This window comes from Myxocyprinus asiaticus, chromosome 4, assembly GCF_019703515.2.
Source record: "Myxocyprinus asiaticus isolate MX2 ecotype Aquarium Trade chromosome 4, UBuf_Myxa_2, whole genome shotgun sequence".
In the NCBI taxonomy this organism is placed as follows: Eukaryota; Metazoa; Chordata; class Actinopteri; order Cypriniformes; family Catostomidae; genus Myxocyprinus; species Myxocyprinus asiaticus.
This window is the reverse complement of record NC_059347.1, coordinates 10,893,154-10,918,113: the sequence shown is the minus strand read 5'-3', so window position 1 is coordinate 10,918,113 and position 24,960 is coordinate 10,893,154. Positions and strand designations below refer to the sequence as shown.

The window sequence follows — 24,960 nt, the reverse complement described above, 5'->3', positions numbered from 1 at the left end:
AGTTATTATATAGTAACACTCTCGCTCAAGGTGCTGTACTGTACCTTGCTGCCCTGTGCTGCTGTTATCTGTCTGAAAAGCCTCACCCGCTAGAGGCCAAAAGTGCGCAAGGGATGGATGTTAATAAAGAAGATATGAGAAATCACAAAACTTAATGTAAACAAATGCTACAATTAACTTAATAATAATAGCTCAATATGTTAATTAAGACTTTATTATTACAACAGTAACACAATAATATGTATACAGAACAGACAATTTTATTGTTTGAATTAATCATATCTCTCACTAAAACACTGTGTTTATTTTTGCCTTATTTTATTCAGTTGGCATGTAAGGAGTTGATAACAGTTTGCTTAATAATCTCATTACATATCTGGATAATTGCTGCAATATCATAGAGGTATTTAATCTATGATATTGTATTAAATTAGTTTTGCAGTGTATGTTAACTTAATAGCCAAAATACTTGGACATATTTGAATGAGAATAAACCTGAAACAGGAATGTGTTTCAGTCACAATGCACATTATGTAGTTTAGAGACATTTAGAATGTTACAAATGGCTATTTCTATTGAAATAAATATTTGTATTCTTAAAAGTTTCTGTTTGTCCAATGATCCTCTTGCAGCAATGCAGGTCTTTGGCATTTAGAAGCTGCTAGTTTAGGACTTGTGAGGAGTCTGTTTCTCAAACTAGAGACAGTGATTTACTTGTCTTTTTGTTGTGAATCTGGCCGTCCACTTCCCTCTCTATCCTGGTTAGAGATTATTTTTTCAAAACAGTAATGCATAGAATAGCCTTCATCTCTCTAAAACAATAGACTTTAGAAGAAAATAGAATTTCAGGAGAAATGTGTTTCTTCTTGCCTATTTTTAAAACCAAAATTTGACTTGCAAGTGTAAATCGGCTTGTAAGAACTCAATACCTCAGCAAATGGGGAAAAAGCCTACTGTATTGTGATTTTTGCATGGTAGCTTAGCCATTTTCAATTGTTCTAAGAATAAGAACATTTTCTTGAGTACCAAATTAGCACTTTACAATCCTTTACAAAGGAATAGGTGACACAGTATATGTTTGCCATCATGGGTAAAGAAAAAATAAATATCAATTAAAACAATTATTTCAAACCATAATAATAATAATAATAATAATAATAATAATATATATATATATATATATATATATATATATATATATATATATATATATATATATATATATATATATATATTATTTATTTATTTAATTTTTTCTCCACTTTTCTCCCCAATTTAGAATGCCCAATGCGCTCTAAGTCCTCGTGGTGGCGTAGTGACTCACCTCAATCCAGGTGGCGGAGGACGAATCTCAGTTGCCTCCATGTCTGAGACCGTCAATCCGTGCATTTTATCACTTGGCTTGTTGAGCGCATTACCGCAGAAACATAGCGCGTGTGGAGGCTTCATGCTATTCTCCGCAGCATCCACGCACAACTCATTACGGGCCCCAACGAGAGCAAGAACCACATTATAGCGACCACGAGGAGGTTACCCCATGTGACTCTACCCTACCTAGCAACCGGGCCAATTTGGTTGCTTAGGACCTGGCTGGAGTCACTCAGCACGCTCTGGATTCGAACTCGCGACTCGGGGTGGTAGTCAGCGTCTTTACTCGCTGAGCTACCCAGGCCCCCGCAAACCATAATAATATTGGCAATTAATGATTTTGACAATAGCTTTGATCAATTTAATGCATCCTTGGTGAAAGGAAGCATAAGTTTCTTTCAAGAACAAAAGTGAATTTGTGTTAAAAAATGGAAGCATATATACCATGTATAATATAATTTTCATGAAGTAACTTGTAACGTCATTACTTGAGTAGTTTTTTGGCAAACTACTTATTTACTCTTACTTGGGTCATAATATTTCTTAGTACTTCTACTTGTACTCAAGTGAATTATTTCTTCAGTAGCACTACTTATGTAAAAAAAATAAAAAAAAATCAGTACTCTTTCCACCACTTATTAACACACAAATCTAGCTAATATTGTACTGTCGCAAACATTGGGGAGTCAGTGTTGGGGAGTAGCTAACTACATGTAGTGACGTTACTAACTTAACTACATTTTTCAGTAGCTTGACAGTAGCTCAGCTGCTTTAAAACAGAGCAGCTTTTCCAGTAGCGAACTACTTTTTCCAGCGAGTAGCGTTGTAGTGTGACCAAATGCAACATCATGTTGCTCAGATTATAACTAATAGCCTTCCTTATTGCGCAGAAGCCAAACTTTTACCGGCAAAATGTCAGACGATCTGGCAGCATATTTCTGCTGATCAGAATCAGGCAGCGTCATCTTCTTCTTTTGTAATGGCAGACCACATACAAAAATAGTGAATTACCACCATCTACTGAGAGCTTATTACAGCTCACTTGGATAAGAGATTGTCTGATGGTTATGTAAAACAAGCAACCACAGTTTGTTTACCTTTACAAGATGTACAGGGGCAGGTAAATCTGAAAATGATAAAAGAACACCATTCACGTTTCAGACACTTTGTTCTTAATAGATCACACAACAGCATATTTACCTTTACTATTTTAAATAAAATAATTAAAAAAGTTTTTATTGCCTTTTGAGGGATTTTGTTTCTGTTCTAAATATGTTTATTTCGCTTCTCATCATCTGTGCGTTATTGGGAGCAGTGAGTGAATTATTATTATAATATATAAATATACAGTATATTTTATAATAATAATTACTATCATGCAGAACTATTTGATTTCTCCATTTCTAAGCATTTAATTAACTATTATTTTCATGTAAAATAAATAAAATGATTGGTAAAAGAAATCATTTATGGCATGTATTATTATGCAACAATCTAGGATGACCATCTGTCCACTTTTATTGGACCTGAACAAAGCGAACAAATATTTGTAGAGCAACCTCTGTATGTGACCTGTAAAGCTGCCTCTTGCATGTCAATGGCAAAAAAGTCAGAAAATACAGGTGAGGGGAGAAACAAGCCCTGAGTCTTTATTCACATATTATCCACACTAAATATTATGTGACAATAACAAAAAATGCCAGCCCAAGGAGAGTTTGTCATGAAAATGTGATCTTTAGGGAAGTAGGCTACACATGGCCACAACAGGACTGAAAAGTGTGAAGTATAGTATAAAAATGATTTTTTAATGGCATCTGATCTTTTTTGTTTTTATTTTATACTGTTGTATTTTATTTTATGGCCATTATTTACTGTATTAATGTTACTATTCATTAAATGTATTAAATACATTTAATATATTTAATTAAACACATTAAATGTATTTAAATAATACATTAATTTATAAATGTCATTAGTGAAAATTTTGTTATTAATATTATTGGTTTGATAGAAACATTAAAAAAAAATATTGCCTCATTAAGTAGCTTCAATGTAGCTAGCTACTTTTTGATAGTAACTTGTAGTGTAGCTGACTACTTTTTCAAAAGAGTAGCTTGACTGTAGCTTAACTACTTAAAATTATGAGTAGCTTGTAGCTTGTCAAACTACAGTTTCAAAGTAGCTTCCCCAACACTGTGGGTAGTGTAGCTACATAGCTCATTAGGATCGCTGAGTCGCCGACCAGAGATTGCGTCAATTTAAACCTAGCAATTTTATTAATGTTTTCGTAGTCAGTGTTGCCAGATTCGTTTGACATTTTCCAGCCCGATGATTGCTCAAAACCCGCCCGAATGCATAAAAAACCACCCAAATAGGTTATATGAAAATTAAATGCACATTAACCATAATACTACAGCATTGCCTTTACAACCTTGACAACAAAATTAGCAATGCAAAGATAAAGTTTCCAAAAACCTTTCCATGTACCCATTTTTCTTTATTCACACATATAAACAAACACACATGCACAGAAAAGGAACAAATATGCTGCCCTGGGATTTCAAGAAGCCAAATAAGGAAAGTTATGTTTTGCCATTCAATAGGCCTATTTCTTTTTTTTAATTATTATTATTATTAATATGTCATATAAAGTTTATATATAACCTGGCCTACCTCATTAACTGTTATGGCTCATTCCAAATTCCAAGAAAACTGTAAATCTTTGTAGTCATTTAAGTAAGGTGAGTTCGCTAATACACAGAACAGTCAAAGTTCCTTGTCATCATGGACATAATGCAGCTGATTTTCAATCATTTCGTGTTCCTTGACCATGAGTCAAGGAAGAGCAGCTCAAAAGTCACTTTTAAGTCATGTTACTTTATGATACTACTATGATCACCATGAGTGCCAACTTCACAATACATCCCGCAGTGTTCTAGCCAAAAGGCATTAGTGGCCTAACATAAACAAGTTATGTTTAACTCATTCTTGATGTCCAACAAACATGTGGAATGAAGTTCTGCCCCCATTAATGGTATGAAATGTACAGTATATATCGTGATAAATATTGAACAATATGAAAAAAATATTGTGATAATTGTTTTTGGCCAAATCGCCTAGCCCTACCTAATGATATCGCATTACATTGCATTGCATATTAGGGTTGCGCGGTATACTGGTACTAACGAAATATCACGATACCAAAAAATATCATCTTGTTGTTAATTTTGGTACCATATTATAGTACGCTGCTATTAGCAAAATGAAATTTAATGTGAGTTTTGAGATGAAATCAAAGACATTTGAAAATAATAATAAAAAAGCCTCTATATGGCCATATGTGATCATTAAACAGCAGAAGGATGTCATTTAATTAAATAATATACAGTCACATGCGCTGCGCGCCACAGTATAAGAGGCGTCTCTCTCTGCCCTGTCATCTCCTTCACACACACTCACACACACACACATGTTGGTGCGGCTATCGTTATGAGGACTCTCCATAGACATAATGATTTTTACGAACTGTACGACCTATAGATTCTGTCCCCTAACCCTAACCCTACCCCTAAACCTAACCCTTGCAAAAAACTTTCTGCATGTTTACATTTTCAAAAAAAAAAAAAAAACATAGTTTAGGATGTTTTTTAAGATATTTGAATCACGGGGACACTAGAAATGTCCTCATAAACCACATTTATAGCATAATACCCTTGAAAAATGACCAGTTTGTAACCTAAACATTTCCTCATAAACCACCCAAACCCGCCCAAATACACACACAACACACACTACTAATGCTTGATTTTCATGCAGTGTGTCCAATAGTATCCATCTGCAGAGCCACAGATCAGTGTGTTTAGTGTATAAACGGCTGTGAACTCTATAATTAACTTTTTCTCCATTGCAGCTCGGAGATTTCAGTGGGTAGCTTGGTATAACAAACTCTTCACAAACAGAAAGAACTTCAAAGATCTTTCAAAATAAAAGTCACGCTGAAATGAGATATTTATATATATTGTTGAAAAGTAAAAGCTGTACAGTATGTATTTGATTTATACTCTTTATTTGATCATAACATTTATTTAAAACATTTAACATGGAATCCAAAATTCAAACAGAAAATGCATAATTTGTATCTGTAAGACTTTATGCAGTTCTTTTAGACAATTTAAATTTTCTGTGTAATTTTATCAAAAATCTGAGGGTTTTTTTATTTTTTATTTGTTGCCTAAGTTTCCAGTTAGTATCAATACCGAGGTACCTGGGCTGGTATTGGCACAACCCTATTGCATATGTCATATTGCATTGCTTGTGTGCATATTCTGAGCCTTGTTGAACTGACCATGAGAAAAACTGCAGCACCATTATAACAAAAAAACATACAGGATAAGTTAAGTCTGTGAAATCATAAAATAAACTAAACAAAATATATTTTTTACAAGTTCAGGTGGAATCCTATTAGTATCCCAGATTTTTCAAATCATACATTTATAATTTTTAAAAATTTAAAAAAACAAAATTCATTCACTTGCATTGTAAGGACCAGCAGAGCTGAGATATGCTTCTAAACATTTTTGTTTGTGTTCTGCAGAAGAAAGAAAGTCATACACATCTGGGATGGCATTAGGTTGAGTAAATAGAGAATTTTCATTTTTGGGTGAACTACCTTTAACATAGTGAAAAAGATCTATATCTTCTCTTCCTGTCCTATTTCATCGGATCTGTTAATTATGGTACATTACAGTAAGCTTTGATGATGATTTGAATCTTCAGCTAAGAAGTTTGACCAGTACACTGTGACCACTACAACACATATCTAACACTGGAAGTGCATGCTGTGAAAATTTAAAACATCTAAAACTGTAAACAAGTTACATTCCATTTTAAAAATTGTCATTTATATGTAAACTATTTAATCATTTTTACACTAAAAAAATTTGATTTTAAATGTCAAGGAATGGTAAAGAATATAAAACTTGTGAGTAGCCCAAGTATTTACAGCAAAACAAAATATTTATTAGTATTGTTAATATTATAACAAATCAGTGTGTAGTTATGCAATCGAAGTGTTGTTTATTTTCCAAGAAATATGAAAAATTGCTATTTTTATTATTTACATTGAAAATCAATAAAGCGATGTTCTCTTCCTAAACCATCACATTTGTTAAAATATCCATTAATTAGTTGTCTTTTATTATTTTTAGTGATTTATGTGTTAGGTTTAGGTCTATCTATCTATCTATCTATCTATCTTTCCATCCATCCGTCTATCTATCTTTCCATCCATCCGTCTATCTATCTTTCCATCCATCCATCTATCTATCTATCTATCTATCTACCTAGCTATCTATCTATCCATCCATCCATCCATCCATCCATTATCTATATCTATCTATCTATCATCTATCTATCCATCTATCTATCTATCCATCTACCTAGCTATCTATCTTTCCATCCATCCATCCATCTATATATCATCTATCTATCTATCTGTCTATCTATCTATATCATCTATCTATCTATCTATCTATCTATTTATTCATCCATCTATCTATCTGTCTATCTATATATCATCTATCTATCTATCTATCCATCCATCCATCTATATATCATCTATCCATCCATCCATCTATCCATCCATCTACCTATCTATATATCATCTATCTATCTATCTATCTATCTATCTATACCTACCACCACCGTTCATCAGGGGATATTTTTTTTTTTTTTTTTAGGACAGTGTAGAACGGACAATTAAAGCATTAAAGAAAATTAAAGTTGTGTCTAGTAGCTTATATTCACTTCATATGGTTGAACAAATGATAGCACACTTCCTTTATAAACTGTTTGTTGTAATGTTGTGATACTGTGAACTGACCGAAGACAGAAATGTCAGTGTCAGAGACAGAATAAAGACAAAAGATGCAGTTCATTAAACACACCTTGACCTTTGTCAGGGCATGTTGTCAAACTATATGGGGTAAGCTGTCACAAGGAAAGCTGTCATTAAACAGCCTACTGCAGCATTTCAGCTAAATTTAAACAGTTATACAAATTAGGAAGAAAATAAAACAATTTGTGAAACAGCAAAAATTGTAAAGACAACATGGAAAAATGTCAAACCAGTGTTTTAGCTAACAAATATTGTAATTAATAAATTGAATATATTCTTAACATTTAAAACAGAAGTGACAGCTTGCCCCAACCTAACATTAATGAAAAATGCCTTTGTTCAGAGAATACAGTTCATCCTTTGTTAAAATCTTCCTTCATTATATAGTTGACCCTTATACCAGTGAAGTTTTAATGAATTTATTATTGGACTTTTGACTCAAAGACTAGGCCATGTTGGGGGTTGTTAAGTTCTGTTGCTGTCCTCGTTTTAAGTAGATGATAAGAGATCATTGTCTTCGATTGAGTAGAACATCTCCAATAAATTCTTCTTTTGTTTTTGGCAATTCGCATTCTTTGTGCATATCGCCACCTACTTGTCGGGGCTGGTCAAAGGTGGAGATTTATAGTAAAAAAGGATTTCAATATGAATCTGTTTCTCACCCACATCTATCATATCACTTCTGATGACATGGATTTAACCCAGGGTATCTGCAGGTTCGAAGGAATGAAGACTTTTTAAGGCCAAATAAAAGAAAAATTTAAGACCACTTTCGCAATAAAAAAACCCCCACGTTAATTCATTAGCTGGTAAATGCAAAACCACTGAGGCTACTTGAATGCCTCTGGACATGTTTTTCTTTATATTTTATTGTGCATTTATGTGTTAAGTTAATACAACATTAAAACTCTAAATGAAATCATTAAGAATGCATGTAGCCTAAAGTATGTAGCCTATATTGTGACCCTTCTCTTTAGTCACTTGCTTTCTAGACAAGACATGACGCATTAGACCAATGCTTTGGCAGCATCACCACTTATGTCAAACACGTCAAACACAGTAGTGGCAAAAACCATGCGCAAAAAATAAACTTTTATTGGATTACGTTGTTGAAAAATTATTCTGAGGGCTCTCGTTGACTGCTGTGGCTTCAAGATCATCCACAGAGCTGACAGGACTGAGATCATTTCAACTCACAACTTTGCAGCATGAATTTATAGTGAACATGATTACATGTTTGTTATTAACTCATCATTATAGTAATTGTATCGCTAAGAATATGTTTGTATTTATGAAGGTTTTGTGTCATACTTTCGTTTAATCCTCTAATCTATCAAATCTAACACAACAATCAGCGGGCTTTCTGCCACCACTTACTGCGCATGCGCTGACATTTTTGTAAATAAGAGGATTGGTCTATAGACCTTATTCACATTAGCGCCATGTTTGATTTTGAATGGGAATGGAAACGAGGCTGTGAGGGATAGACTTACCATCAGTTCAATAGCATGCACGGTGTAAATCTGTAAAAAGTTCCATCTGATTTTCCACAACTCATGTTGTCTGGAGTTTTTTGTCTACTGAGTGTCCTTGAAAAGAAATTTTTCAGTGTTTTGTACACGGAACGATCCAAAAACACTTTAAACTGCAGTACATATCATCAAAGAGACTGTACGTCTATCCCGCACAGCCTTGTTGTCATTCTCATCAAAAATCAAACATACCGCTGCTGTGAATAAGGTCTAGCATGTGCTGAATAACATTTATATTTTTTTTCTTGGAAGATACCTTTACCAAATACTTTAACAGGTAGTTAAAGGGCAGTTCATTTAAAAATGAAATTTCTGTCATCACTGCTCACCCTTAAGTCTGAATGAATTTTTCTCTGCCATGGAACAAAAAAGGAGATGTTAAGCAAAACGTTTAGTCTCAGTCTCAATGGAGATGACAGATATAACAGGTGTAACTCTGCAGCTGAGTAGTTCTGTTAGCTATACAATTATTGTCAAAGGTAATGTGAAATAAGGAAGCGCAACGATTTGAAAGGCGTCAAAAGACCGCTCCAACCTTGCATGCTTGCAAATTGTAACATTGACCGCTTTGTCGATTATAAGCAGGAGCGACATGTTAGAGATGCAAAATAACGGCATTTGCATTTCGGATGAATGGGTTTATGAAGGTTTATACATGTGTAACATCGTAAGTTCAATAAAAATGTGCTTCCCTGCACACGCTCACACTAAACTCAGCTGTTAAATGACGGATCCACGAGAGAGAGAGATGATTTTGACTCACGCAGATTCTGCTGCTTTAAGCATCTCCTCTATTCACGCCCCAAAATTTAAGACCTCAGCAAACGAAATTTAAGACTTCTTTTAATTTATTTAAGATATTTAAGACTTTTTATGGCCTTAAATTTTAAAAAGTCAATTTAAGACTTTTTAAGGACCAGCGGATACCCTGTAACCACTGGAGTCGTATGGATTACTTTTATGCTGCCTTTATGTGCATTTTGGAGCTTCAAAATTTTGGCACCCATTCACTTCCATTGTATGGACATACAGAGCTGAGATATTCTTCTAAAAATCTTAATTTTTGATCTGAAGAAGAAAGAAAATAATTCACATCTGGTATGGTATGGGGGGTGAGTAAATGAGAGAATTTTCATTTTTGGGTGAACTGTCCCTTTAAAGGTACAGTTCACCCAAAATAGAACATTCTGTTATCTGTTATCATTTACTCACTCTCATGTTTTATTTAAATCATTATATCCAGTCCATTTAAACTAAACTGAAAAGTTTCCATTGACACACAATAACGGCTGAATTCTTACGTAGAACCCTTCTTGTGGCCATTTCAATGAACTACAGTCTTGTGCGATACACATGTATGTAGGATTGACTATAAAAAAACAGGTACCCGTGTTACAACTCATACTGCATTAGAATGGGTTTATCTTATCTTAATTGCATAATTCAATAAAGTGTTTCAAATTTCAAAATATATTTTTTACATTTAAATTTTTTGGTGAACCTAAAAATGAAGGCTGAAATGTTGTTTCTCGTCATATAATGAGAGACCCCATCCCAAACACACGCACGCACGCACGCGCACACACACACACACACACACACACACACACACACACACACACACACAGATAAACAAACAAACACAATTATCTTCCCTCAATCCCAAAGTACATTTGAAAGATATCAGCACATCCTTTGTCATGAAGGAACTGATAGAGCTGTCCAAGGTCCATGTGGTTTCCTCTGTTCCCGTGGGGGTCAAAAATCGCTTCATGAAAACTTGTGAATTTGCGAAGGGAGTCAATTCTCTCCTCTGACCAGCTGCTTTCCAGAGGGAAATCCTCTCTGTGACGAATCATAATTCTCTTCCATGTTAAAACTTTCACCCTGGTGAGAGAGAAAAGAAAAAGATGGTTTAATTGGGGACATTTTTGACAGAATAAAATTTCATCTGTTCATATAAACTGCATTTGTAAACATTCACTTAGCTAGTAGCTCATCAGTCACACTTTATATTAGGTGGCCTTAACTACTATGTACTAACATTAAATACATACAAGACTATGTATTTACTGTGTAACTACATGTTGTTCTGCAAAATTCCCACATTTATCCACACTGTATGACTTTCTTTCTTCAGCAGAACAAACAAAGATTTTTAGAAGAATAATTCAGCTCTGTAGGTCCATACAATGCAAGCAAATGGTGACCAGAACTTTGAAGCTCCAAAAATCACATAAAGGAAACATAAAAGTAATCCATATGACTCCAGTGGTTAACTCCATATCTTCAGAAGCGATATTATAGGTGTGGGTGAGAAACCGATCAAAATTTAAGTCCTTTTTATTTATTTTTTACTATAAATCTCCACTTTCACTTTCAGATGTAAAACTGAAAGTGGAGAGAGTAAAAAAATCGTTTTCTCACCCACACCTATTATATCGCTTCTGAAGATATGGATTAAACCACTGGAGTTTTATGGATTACCTCTATGCTGCCTTTATGTGATTTTTGGAGCTTCAAAGTTGTGGTCACCATTCGCTTGCATTGTATGGACCTATAGAGCTGAAATATTCTTCTAAAAATCTGAATTTGTGTTTAGCAGAAGAAAGAAAGTCATACACATCTGGGATGGCATGAGGGTGAGTAAATGATAGAATTTTCATTTTTGGTGAACTATCCTTTAAACCTCATTGGTTTGATGTTTTTGATTATTTGATATGTGATTTTGGCACTGTTCACAGGAGTTGTAATTTCAGTCCGTTTATCACACAAAGTGATCTTATGGCTTCAGAGAGGACTTGTAAAATAATGCATGTGTTGTATCTGCAACTTTTACTGTGGTTTTGCTGTTTGTTTGTCCTTCGTGGAGCTTCACGGCACGAAGTCACTATTCACTTTCATTAAAATATATTGTGAAAAGACTTGTAAGGACTTTTTGTTTTGTTTTCCACAGCGGAAAGTCATATAAGTTTGTAATGCCATAAGGGTGAGTAAATAATGACAGAATTGTCACTTGAAAAGAATGATGGATTTCAATCAATACCTCGCCCAGAACTCATCGCAGGCAGACTGCAGCCCCTCCACACACACAATACCAGGCTTCCCTGGCATACTGAACCCTGAGAGGTTCAGCTCCTTAGACCATTCCAGAATGTTCTTCCTCTTGAACTTATTGTAAATGTGATGACTGTAGATCCAAAGTCTGGTGAAAGTCTCTTTTGATGGCATCGAGACAATTTCCTTCTTGGGCTCACTGACAGGAATGCTTTTACTGATGTATGTTAGTGCATTGTCTTGGATCCACTGCACGGCAGACAGAACACACACTTCACCGCAGCAGTTTGCAGAGAGGTAGGTGTTGAGTTCGGAGTGAAGCTGCATCTGCTGCGCTCTAGTGAGCTCAGGACATCTGGGGAAAACGAAACATTATTACTGCAGTCAAAAAAAATCCTAATAGGAATTTTCTTACTGGATTCAAACACAACACAAAATGAAAACTAGATATTATAAAACAAACCGCTCTTAATTGGACTATTATGATTACAAATTGGCAGGCCCAGACAGAATCTGTTGACTTTTTTATGCATTTTCTGGGTTAATTTCTCTTATCATGTATTCACCTTCATGTCATTCCAGATGTGTATGACTTTCTTTCTTCTGCAGAACACAAATGAATATTTTTGCTCTGTTGGTCCATACAATCCAAATGAATGGTGACCAGAACTTTGATGCTCCAAAAAGCACATAAAGGCAGCATAAAAGTAATCCATACGACTCCAGTGGTTTAATCCATGTCTCGGAAGCAATCCAATTGATTTTGGGTGAGAACAGACCAAAATGTAACTATGTTTTTTTCACTGTACATCTCGCCATTGCAGTCTCTAGCCACGATCATGAGTTCAGGCTCAATTACACTTCCTAGCACTTGATGCATGTGCAGATCACTAGATGGCGCTAGGAAGTGTAATCGAGCTTAAAATCATGATCACCAAGACTGCTGATGTCAAGATTTATAGTGAAAAAGGAGTTACATTTTGGTCTGTTTCTCACCCAAAATCGATTTGATCGCTTCAGAAGACATGGATTAAACCACTGGAGTCATATGGATTACTTCTATGCTGGCTTTATGTGCTTTTTGGAGCTTCAAAGTTTTGGTCACCATTCACTTGCATTGTATGGACCTACAGAGCTGAAATATTCTTTTAAAAATCTTTGTTTGTGTTCTGCAGAAGAAAGAAAGTCATACACATCTGGAATGACATGAGGGTGAGTAAATGATGAGAGAATTTTCATTTTTGGGTGAACTACTCCTTTAACTGTCCAAGTAGCAAGACATTATTCCAATACAATACAAGTAGCGTTCTGAATATACAATCAGACTCAAATAAGACAAAAAAATACTGTAGGAATTTCAGTTTATCCACTAGGTTCTTTTTGGATTCTTTATTGATTCCATTCGGATCCTTTAGGATTGGTTCACAAATTATGGAATCCTATAGACATTTGTGTTTGTTTTTCCATTGTGCTATGTATATCAGTATGTCAGTGAGTAAACAAGCAATCAAAAGAGCTCATGAATAATACATGAGCACTCAAAATATGTAAATACCTGACAGTAATCTCTGGCAGTACTTTCGGGTAGTCTTTTGGGTAAGTGCAGGACAATGTAATGCTCACCTGACAAAGATAAAATGAGATTGTAAAAGGCACTAAATAATAAAGAGCAGACTCTAATTTAATGTATTCCTCACACTTACTTCAGGGTTGTCCACCTTCACATTGATAGAGAGCTGTGGTCTGGTGCTGGGAGGAGTATCAGCTGAGCCCTCCACAAAAGCCCGGAGCTCCGCGTGAGAGAGCTGATCCACCAGTAACTCTTCTTCACTTGGAAACATACTTAATAACAGCTCTATCTCTGAGAACTGGGCCTCCGCTTCCTCTGAGCAAGCCATGTTTTTAACATAAGCAAATCAAATTCCAGTCCCGCTTGCTTGCGGATTGCTGGTAAGAATACGAAACGCTGTCCAACTCGTAGAAATTGAAGTGGGCGCTGGGTACAGGCAGGAAGGATCAGTATGGCAGTAAGCATGAAACAGGAACGTGTAATGGGCGGGGCAAAGCGGCCCAAAGGTAGCCTCTGATTGGTGAAGTATTATGTGTTTAAAAAATAATAATTGACCAGTTTTAGCTCTTCTTTGCGTATTTTCAATTCAATGACTATTATAGTACAAAGTATTTCTAGCTAAATAGTCTCTGTTACAGTCTATCAGTGTCATTATTCGAGTGTACAATATTGGCCAGACCGCTCCAATGTGGAGTAGAACTAGGTGACCTTGTCACGTGGTGCCTGTGACTTTTCTCAGCGCTGTTGAGGATGGACCAATCATAGTCAATTGTGATTATTGGACGAGTATTTTTTTTTTTCTTTCTTTTTTTTTTTTTTTTCATAGAAATCGCTGGGGTATATTTTATTTTGTTACCAAGTGCCAAAATCGGTACATTTAAGTGATTATAGTTAACAGATGTCATCAATAAGACAACAAAACCGTTATAAGCTAGCAAATTGGCGTTTAATTATCAGGACTTTGGAACACACAAAGGTGTTCCTCTCAGCTGCTCATGCACACGGATGCTTTTGAAGAAAAAACAAATATAAGAGCCTCATTGAAACGTCAACGTCACCACGTTTTCAGATGACATTTTTATACATGTATCAATAAATAATATGCATTCTCTAAAAACAAGTCAAAATATCTTATATGTTGCTTCTCAAGTAAATGAATATTGTTTTAAGGATTTTAAGATATTTTTAAATGGAAAACAAGACAAAAACACTTGATAACAATAGGATTTTTTTGCAGTGAATTTTTTAATGCATAACAATAAAAATCCAATAGTTTTTCCCTTGTAATTCAGTGAATGTCATTTAGAGGTATTTTTAAAAGATGATTTTGTCCTCTATTGTTAGTAAGCACATTTAATACAGCCTTTTAAGTCAGGGCACAAGCTGAATAATCAGTTAAGAGCTAATGATTAATTGTTGCAATAATCGCTCGAATAGTTGAATAACTCTAATAATCGTTAGATTAATCGATTATCAAAATAATCATTAGTTGCAGCCCTAAAAAGAGCCTCATTGAGATGTCAGAACGTTTTTAGATGACATTCCTTTGTACATAAATACAAATTATATTTATTCAATTATAATATTTTAATACTTAAATTAAAAAATTGCCTAACTAAGACATCAGCGTGTCGTTAGATTCTTTATATATATATATATATATATATATATATATATATATATATATATATATATATATATATCAAGAAATAATTAGTATTCATTTATAACCTTTATATACTGTATATACTGAATACTTTATATACTATATATATATATATATATATATATATATATATATATATATATATATATATATATATATATATATATATATATATAAAATATTTTGTAATGTTTGTTGCAATGTATCATGCACCATAATGTAATCGCGCTTAATCACAGAAAAATGTGCGATTAATTGATTCACTGCCCTAATATATATATATATATATATATCACACATACAGGGTTGGGAGGGTTACTTTTGAAATGTATTACACTACAGATTACAGAATACATGCTGTGAAATGTCATTTGTAACATATTCCTTTAGATTACTCAAGGTCAGTAATGTATTCTAAATACTTTGGATTAGTTCTTCAGCACTGGTAGATTTTTTCACTTGTTTTGACTATAAAAACTCTGCCAGTACAGTAAGACAAAATACACATGTTAAAAATACATTCTCTGGAAAACCTAAATATTTAATGCAGTGTTGTTTCTAAAACAAGATTAATCAAATTGATCTTGTTTTAAGGATTTTTAGATATTTTTACAGGAAAACAATACAAAAATTATTATCAAGAACATGATTTTTGCCCTAATATCAAAGGTCTTACTAGAAAAAAATAAATTATGATCCAATGTGAATTTTCTTGATAAAAAAATATGATCGTGCCTGGTAATGTGCATGTAAAATGGCTAGATATAGCATTTTAGCTTAGTGTAAAGCTGACAATTTAAACAAGGTTTATTTCTATTTCTTCTGCTCCAAATTTACTTCAAACTTACTTCTCTGTCTGCTCGTATGAATGTAACACATCATAAGAAAGTGTTTCACTGCTGTTCAAATGCACTTTGGATCGCATCATTTATATGTATAAATGTTTTCCATCTGAATGGACTAAATATTAAATGAAACAAATGACAATAAAATGCAAAGTAATCTCTTCAGTAATCAAAATACTTTTTGAATGTAACTGTATTCTAATTACCAATGATTTAAATTGTAACTGTAGTGGAATACATTTACTTATATTTTGTATTATTAACACGTAATCCAGTTACATGTATTTCATTACTCCCCAACCCTGATTATATATATATATATATATATATATATATATATATATATATATATATATATATATATATATCACACACACACACATACACACACACACACACACATAGTATATGTATATACCACCTATAACCTTTTTATATTTACATATAAATATAAAAAAAGAGCCTTATTGATGACATTATTTTATACATATATGCAGGAATAATTTGTATTAATTCATAGTTTTTTTTTATTATAAATTGATTTAATGATGTTTAAGTTAAAGTATATGTTAAATAATTATTAATTAATATAGTCATACGACCTTATGAGGCTGTTCGCAACTGCTGGTGTGGCTTGCAGTGACGTCATTGTCATGAGACGGTAGCGGAAGAGACGTGGCAAAAATGCAACTGAGGAAAAGCTAACAAAATATTGAGGAAAACATCTGTTGGGCTTCATATTGATATTCACATTGCTGCGTGGTCGACCAGTATTTTCATCGATATATTCAGGTAATTTTTTTTTTTTTGTGATATGATTATTAGGTGCTGGAAGTTTGTTTGTTGTTGTAGGCTAGATGTTAACTGTGACTGTCAGTGCATCAACATACAAAACATACTGTTTTTACTAACTTCTCCTGGCAGTCGGGATCTTACTGAATAAGTGACACACGTAATATCAGTTGTCAATTAATGTCAGTTATCTGAGTGGGCAGCTGATTTAGATATCAAGCGCCAAGAGCATCTGAGTTTAAAAAACATTTCAAGTTTACCCTCAAAGTAAGTGCTATTTGCTGCACATTAGCTTTATATATGGATTTTGTGTTCATGTATATGGATGTCTAGTTTGACAGGCAGACTATGGGTTTGTGCAAGTGCCCCAAGAGGAAGGTAACGAACCTGTTCTGCTTTGAACATCGTGTAAACGTGTGTGAGCATTGCCTTGTGTCCAATCACAACAAGGTTGGTGGTCTCATATCTTTTTTTTTTTTTTTTTTTTAAGTTTCATTACTGGTCATATCAGATAATAGGTCTTTATTTGCTGTGGATCTGGAAAATAATAATAGTATTTTATTTTTGTTTGTACAGTGTATTGTGCAGTCATACTTACAGTGGCTACAGGACAGCGATTACAACCCCAACTGCAGCCTGTGCAGTCAACCCTTAAACTCTCAGGATACTGTGCGACTGGTTTGTTATGGTGAGTAAACGCCTCTGGGAGTTCGCTGTTGTAAAGGAAAAGCAGCTAAGCCACTTCCAATTTATGAATGTTTACATTTGACTTTATTAAATATCTCATGGGATATACAGGTGCATCTCAATAAATTAAAATGTCGTGGAAAAGTTCATTTATTTCAGTAATTCAACTCAAATTGTGAAACTCGTGTATTAAATAAATTCAGTGCACACAGACTGAAGTAGTTTAAGTCTTTGGTTCTTTTAATTGTGATGATTTTGGCTCACATTTAACAAAAACCCACCAATTCACTATCTCAAAAAATTAGAATACATCATAAATCCAATAAAAAAAAATTTTTTAGTGAATTGTTGGCCTTCTGGAAAGTATGTTCAGTTACTGTATATGTACTCAACACTTGGTATGGGCTCCTTTTGCTTTAATTACTGCCTCAATTCGGCATGGCATGGTGGTGATCAGTTTGTGGCACTGCTGAGGTGGTATGGAAGCCCAGGTTTCTTTGACAGTGGCCTTCAGCTCATCTGCATTTTTTGGTCTCTTGTTTCTCATTTTCCTCTTGACAATACCCCATAGATTCTCTATGGGGTTCAGCTCTGGTGAGTTTGCTGGCCAGTCAAGCACACCAGCACCATGGTCATTTAACCAACTTTTGGTGCTTTTGGCAGTGTGGGCAGGTGCCAAATCCTGCTGGAAAATGAAATCAGCTCCAAAATTTCTTGGTAAATGGGTGCAGTGACTTTGGTTTTCAAAAAACACAATGGACCAACACCAGCAGATGACATTGCACCGTAACACTGGACTTCAAGCAACTTGGGCTATGAGCTTCTCCACCCTTCCTCCAGACTCTAGGACCTTGGTTTCCAAATGAAATACAAAACTTGCTCTCATCTGAAAAGAGGACTTTGGACCACTGGGCAACAGTCCAGTTCTTCTTCTCCTTAGACCAGGTAAGACGCCTCTGACGTTGTCTGTGGTTCAGGAGTGGCTTAACAAGAGGAATACGAGAACTGTAGCTAAACGTCTGTGTGTGGTGGCTCTTGATCCCTTGACCCCAGCCTCAGTCTATTCCTTGTGAAGTTCACCCAAATTCTTGAATCGATTTTGCTTGACAATCCTCATAAGGCTGCGGTTCTCTCGGTTGGTTGTACATCTTTTTCTTCCACACTTTTTCCTTCCACTCAACTTTCTGTTAACATGCTTGGATACAGCACTCTGTGAACAGCCAGCTTCTTTGGCAATGAATGTTTGTGGCTTACCCTCCTTGTGAAGGGTGTCAATGATTGTCTTCTGGACAACTGTCAGATCAGCAGTCTTCCCCATGATTGTGTAGCCTAGTGAACCAAACTGAGAGACCATTTTGAAGGCTCAGGAAACCTTTGCAGGTGTTTTGAGTTGATTAGCTGATTGGCATGTCACCATATTCTAATTTTTTGAGATAGTGAATTGGTGGGTTTTTGTTAAATGTGAGCCAAAATCATCACAATTAAAAGAACCAAAGACTTAAACTACTTCAGTCTGTGTGCATTGAATTTATTTAATACACGAGTTTCACAATTTGAGTTGAATTACTGAAATGAACTTTTCCGCGACATTCTAATTTATTGAGATGCACCTGTATTTGTTTTATAATTTAATAACTGTGGTATGCATTTCATTTATTTCAGATTTGTTCCACTGGTCATGTCTAAATGAGCTGGCATCTCGTCAGCCTCTCTACATGGCACCTGCTGGTTACCAGTGCCCGACATGCCAGGGTCCTGTGTTCCCACCCCCAAACCTGGCCAGTCCTATTGCCGACATGCTGAGAGAACAACTGTCCTCTGTCAACTGGGCGAGAGCAGGACTGGGCCTTCCGCTGGTAAGGAAGAATTGGTCACAATGAGATCAACAGTCTATTTAAAGGCACAGTTCACCCAAAAATGAAAATTCTCCCATCATTTATTCACCCTCATGCCATCCCAGATGTATGACTTTCTTTCTTCTGCAGAACACAAATTAAGATTTTTAGAAAAATATTTCAGCTTTGTTGGTCCTCACAATGCAAGTGAATGGTGGCCAGAACGTTGAAGCTCCAAAAGCACATAAAGTCAGCATAAAAGTAATCCATAAGACTCCAGTGGTTAAATCCATGTCTTCAGAAGTGATATGATAGGTGTGGGTGACAAACAGATCAATATTTAAGTCCTTGATTACAATAAATTTTCCTCCCTGCCCAGTATGTGGCAATATGAACAAAGAATGTAAATTTCCAATAACAAAAGTAGAAGAATGAGGAAGTGAAAGTTAAAGTGGAGATTTATAGTATAAAAGGACTTAAATATTGATCTGTTTCTCTCAGACACCTATCATGTCTCTTCTGAAGATATTAATTTAACCACTGGAGTCTTATGAAAGTCATACACATCTGGGATGGCATGAGGGTGAGTAAATGATGAGAGAATTGTCATTTTTGGGAGAACTATCCCTTTAATGAGTATTTGAAAACAGGACTGTGGGTATGATCTCAGACGGTGCTTAATTCTGTTGTACATTGGCATAGAGGTCTGCTACATATTAGGGCCATATACTGAAGCTTAAAAACGATCTGAATATTTTTCAGGAACCGTATTATATTGTATTATTTAAAGGAACCATAATTTTACCCAAACAGCTGTTGTTGCCATTTATGTAAGAGCTAAAATGTTAAAGATCTAATTAAATATAAGACGGACACGAGATCAAGGCGATCTTTTCCATACTTTTCTCAATAAATGAACACATAGAAGAATAATTTTTATTAATTTAAATGTACAGTATGTGTGCCATAACAATAAATAGTAATAGACAGGATTATTTATATAAAATATATTTTTAATAAATGAAAAATGCCATTCGCCAACGTCCGTGAACATTTTTGAGCAGTCACGCAAATGGATCTATTCACTGAAATGGACCGTTTGAATGGAGTGACAAAAATGAATCAAATTTACCAACTCTAATGACATGTTTGCTGCAAAATTTGAATGAGAAACATCTCTTTCTTAACACTCTCATACTTGCAATGCAAGCAGGTATGCATTTCAGCCCTACATTAGTGTGTTCATGACATTTGTTCTATAACAGTAAAGTGCTGTTACTGATTTAGACATGAATTTGTAAGGACATCATTCATTTTTGCTATCTAGATTGAGGACCCACCAGAAAGGGAAGAAACCTCATCAACACAAGATGTAACGTGTTACTCTGACTGGAAAACTTTTGAAAGTGAGTTTTCTAATGATATTTTATCACAATACCAGAAGTCATTTTTGTTTGTCATAATTAAGAAAACATAAACATACACTGTAAATGAAAAATGATATGTTTATAATGCCCCAACAGCAAGTTCCTAACTTTTCCTAAACTGTGTTTTTACTGCTACTTCTCTCTGAAAGAAATCCTATTTTATTCCCATCTTACCTACACATACTTTGCCTGAAATGGATATTTAAATGTTTCTGTCTGTGCTCCAGCCCCTGCAGTGGACATGGCGATCTCAGACCCCTCCTCTACCAGTCCACCGCCCCATCAGGATATGGAGCACATCCACCATATCCACAATAATGGCGAGCTGAGTGTCCAGAATCACTCTGTCATTAATATGAGCACCACCTCCACCACTGACACGATAACTATCAACACAGGTATCCACCAACACTACAGATATTGTTTTATGCATATGGACTTATATACATATTCATTATCATTATCTGAATCTCGCCTTTTGTAATCCTGATTATATTGGTTTAACCCTACTCTGATGGCAGCATGTGTTCGCTTCACCCTTGAATACGACTGGGTTTATTTTGTTTAAATAATGAAGGTCTACTTTTATAGATAAGCTGAGGAATCAGATGAGTTTTTCAAGGATTCAAATAAAAGCATTCTTGAAGTATTATCCAATGTATTCTCTTTCAATGTCTTGTGATGTGTCTTCTCAGCTACTTCCCCAAGGAAGGTGTATGACACACGGGATTCTGGAAACACAGCAGTCATGCAGATTGACTTTGACGATGATAAATACCGCAGACGACCGGCCCTTAGCTGGTTTGCCCAAGTCCTAAAGTGAGTGTCCTTGTCTCATTCTGTGTCTCAAAACAAGGGTTATTCAGGGTTCCCGTGGTCATGGAAATACCTGGTAATAACAGGGAATTTTTCCAGGCCTGGAAATCACTTGAAAATGAGGTATATCTTAAAAAGTGATGGAAATGTCTATAGTGAATATAGATATTTCAAGTTATACTTTACTTCAAAACATTCCATTGGCTAGAAATGACTCTTTGTGAGTGCAGTTTCTATTAATTATTTTTAAAAATCCTTGTCCAGTAATCCAAGCGCAATTTATTGGTCAGAAGGTGTAGGAACCCTGTTTATTGTACTTGGATGTCTGTTATTTCCAAATCCGACATTCCTCACTTGATTGCCTGATGCAAACAATTATAAAATATGTAGCAAAATACCCTGTATTTTTTATTATATATTTTTACATTTTAACAAGTACTTTATTAACGTTTAAGTTACACAGCTTAAAATGTGCAAAATGCAAATATTAAGGCAAACATCACTATCACTAGTACTACTGCTCATTTCCTAAGGTTAGATTTAGTGGTAGGGGTAAGGTTAGGTCCAGGGGTAGGGGTAGGTATATAGGATTTCTGTAGAGCTCCAAATAAAACAATAAAAACAGTTTGTGAATGTCGCTTACCTGGTGGTTACCGTTTAGACAGAAGAAAAAAGTCATACACATCTGGGATGGCATGAGGTTGAGTAAATTATGAGTGAATTTTCATTTTTGGGTGAACTATCCCTTTAAGATTTTTGCCTGGTGGACAATAAACATTTTTGCATTGAAAGAGGTACCCGAGCCATATTACGGGACCAGTGTATCATAGGGGTGGGTAAAAATATAGATTTTCCGATTAATCGCAATCTCCATTCTTAAATTCCAAGATCGATCTTTTAGTCTATGCACAGCCCTCCACTATGCGAGGAAATCACTTGCATTTGCAACCAAATTTCGCACTATGCAACTAAAATGTATACATTTGGCTGGTAAATGTTTATATTTCACTCACCAGTAATTGTGTAGTTTAGTGATGAAGTGTTCAGCAGCGAGATCCTTTCACAGCGCATTGAGTGTAAAAGTTGTTCCGTGTAATCCAAAGACGAGATCCACGCAACCCATTTGTCATTGAATAATGTCTCTTTTAATATCTGTTCTATTCTCTAAGTCAGTTGTTGATCAAAAACATAAAAAAAAAAAACATTTAACTCTATTCACACATAGCACAGATGAGGTAAAGCTGTTGGAGTCTCTCTCGTTAACACGCGCTCATTTACACGCGCTCTTTACAGAAATGGTGGTTTTGTTAAAGAGGCAGTACTGGTTTTAGCACATGTTCAACAAATCAGTGTAAATACTTGAAAATAGTACAAATTATGCAATTAAACACTAAACATGTAGCAAAATAATATATAAAGTATAGAATCATATTTATTGATTGAATACGTGGATTTGTTCATTTAAAAAAAAGAAAAAGCCAAAATCTCTTTTTGTTTCTTATAGGAATCGCACGGGCACTAAGAAAAAGGCCCTTACACTGAAGCAGCGAATCTTCATGCTGTTGTTGGTCGGAGTGATTGGTTTCTTCACACTCATCATCATCATGGCCAAATTGGGGCGAGCCTCTGCTGAGGCAGACCCGAACCTGGATCCCATGCTGAATCCCAACATCCGGGTAGGCAACATGTGACCGATCCCCTTCCCACTTAGACTCAGTGTTTGGATTCAGCCTGTGGTTTGGCTTTACTGGGAAAACATGAACTGGATGTGCTGGAGAGAGAAAGTTCCTCAGGATGCTGGAACCAGCATGAAGATGCCTCCCTTTGGACTGTGGGAGGAGAGCGTGACGTACCAGTCTACCTGAGAGAAGCGAGATTACCAGAAAGCTGGTGCAAAGGCTGTTATACAACAATTCTCTCATTCCTCTTGAGTGAGATGATATAGGCTCTATTAAAGACTTGTTGTGAGTGCAACTGTGTTTCGTTTCAGTTCTGAAATCCTCTTCTCGAACATTGGGATAAACGATTTGCAGTGAGCGTGGATGTTTTGCAGTCAATCCTTTAATTCTTCCTTACATACATAGAATTCATTGGGATCATTCAACGGAAGTGAACAGCAAGAGGAGGGTAATTCCTTCTTTGAGATTATATGGACATGTGAGGTGTCAAAAACGTACATTTTTAGTTGATTGCATTTTACTAATGGCAGATTCAATTACCAGATTTCCTGCTTGTGAAAAGTGCTCTGCAGATTTTTCTTGTGTGCGGTTGACTGTAAAACAGATTTACTAAAGCATTTAGAGAACTGTTGGTTGATTTCTTAGTTACTAAATCTTAAATCAGATTACTATACGGATAGATATATATGCTAAATGCTTTAGTAGATACAGCCCGATAGATACAGATGCAAACTGTACACAAGATAATTTCAACGGAGAAACGTCCAGGTCCAGGAACTATTGTGTCATTATTTTCATGACAACTGAACACATTTTCTCCCCAAATTCTCATTAATGTAATGTGAGAAAATCGAATTCTCAGTTGTAATACAATAATGAAAATCATCCTGTCGATATTTTTTATTAAAATTAGCATTCATTAAAAGCAGTACAACAAATACAACCTTAATGTGTACTACTTTCAATTGAATTTTGTAAATGTACTTTACAGTTTAATTATATATATATATATATATATTTTTTTTTTTTCTCCTCCCCAACTGTCAGTAGCCTACTGTAATGTCAAAATCTGTCTTATAACTGTAATTCATAAAAAATAAAAAATAATATATATATATATATATATATTATTTTTTATTTTTTTATGAATTACAGTTATAAGACAGATTTTTGACATTACAGTAGGCTACTGACAGTTGGGGGAGGGAGAAAAAAAAAAAAAAAAATATATATATATATATATATATATATATATATATATATATATATATATATTTCATGATTTATTTATTTTTTTTTTTGAGAGGAATTCAATCAAACAGCCTTTATGCACTTTAGAAGAATGTACAGTGTAATGTAATCCTTCACATCTGATACCCAAAGCTCAAGTTTATCCAGAGTTACACACTGATAATGCTGTTTATCACACTTAGATTTTAGTGTGAACATTTCTTTACCTTTAACTCCCTCTACATCACAAGAAAATGGTCTTTTATGTTTTTTTCCCAACCAATATTCCCTATTGGAGTGCAATAATGCAATAAATCATCTGTTTTTGACACATTACATGCTTATAGCTTTCTGCTCTGTATGGTTTCTCACTTTGTTGTAATGTACACAATGATATATAATATATGACTCATTCTGTCTTTTTTGTATGAGTATCATTTACATTTCAAAGGTTTCACTGTAATAGTTTTCACTGTAATAATCTTTCCCTGGTTGTTGTTGTTGGCAGCCAGTAGCACATCTTGAGCTGCCATTGGTGGCAGGTGATGGCAGGAAGTGAC

At 34.9% G+C, this 24,960-nt stretch overlaps 2 protein-coding genes across 2 annotated transcripts; one reads left to right on the top strand and one right to left on the bottom strand.

Moving 5' to 3' along the window:
- Positions 1–9,835: 9,835 nt before the first annotated feature.
- Positions 9,836–13,871, bottom strand: rwdd2b (RWD domain containing 2B). The gene is made up of 4 exons (XM_051686546.1): positions 13,557–13,871; positions 13,409–13,476; positions 11,843–12,208; positions 9,836–10,683 (listed from the first exon to the last, which is right to left on the bottom strand). Exons 1-4 carry the CDS (start codon positions 13,749–13,751, stop codon positions 10,443–10,445), a joined length of 870 nt encoding a protein of 289 aa, XP_051542506.1. The 5' UTR covers positions 13,752–13,871; the 3' UTR covers positions 9,836–10,442.
- Positions 13,872–16,589: 2,718 nt separating this feature from the next.
- On the top strand, positions 16,590–24,193 carry LOC127434062 (zinc finger protein-like 1). Its single transcript, XM_051686519.1, has 8 exons — positions 16,590–16,726; positions 17,060–17,176; positions 17,303–17,414; positions 19,076–19,269; positions 20,576–20,654; positions 20,903–21,073; positions 21,371–21,494; positions 22,996–24,193. Exons 2-8 carry the CDS (start codon positions 17,075–17,077, stop codon positions 23,180–23,182), a joined length of 969 nt encoding a protein of 322 aa, XP_051542479.1. The 5' UTR covers positions 16,590–16,726; positions 17,060–17,074; the 3' UTR covers positions 23,183–24,193.
- The last annotated feature ends 767 nt before the right edge of the window (positions 24,194–24,960 follow it).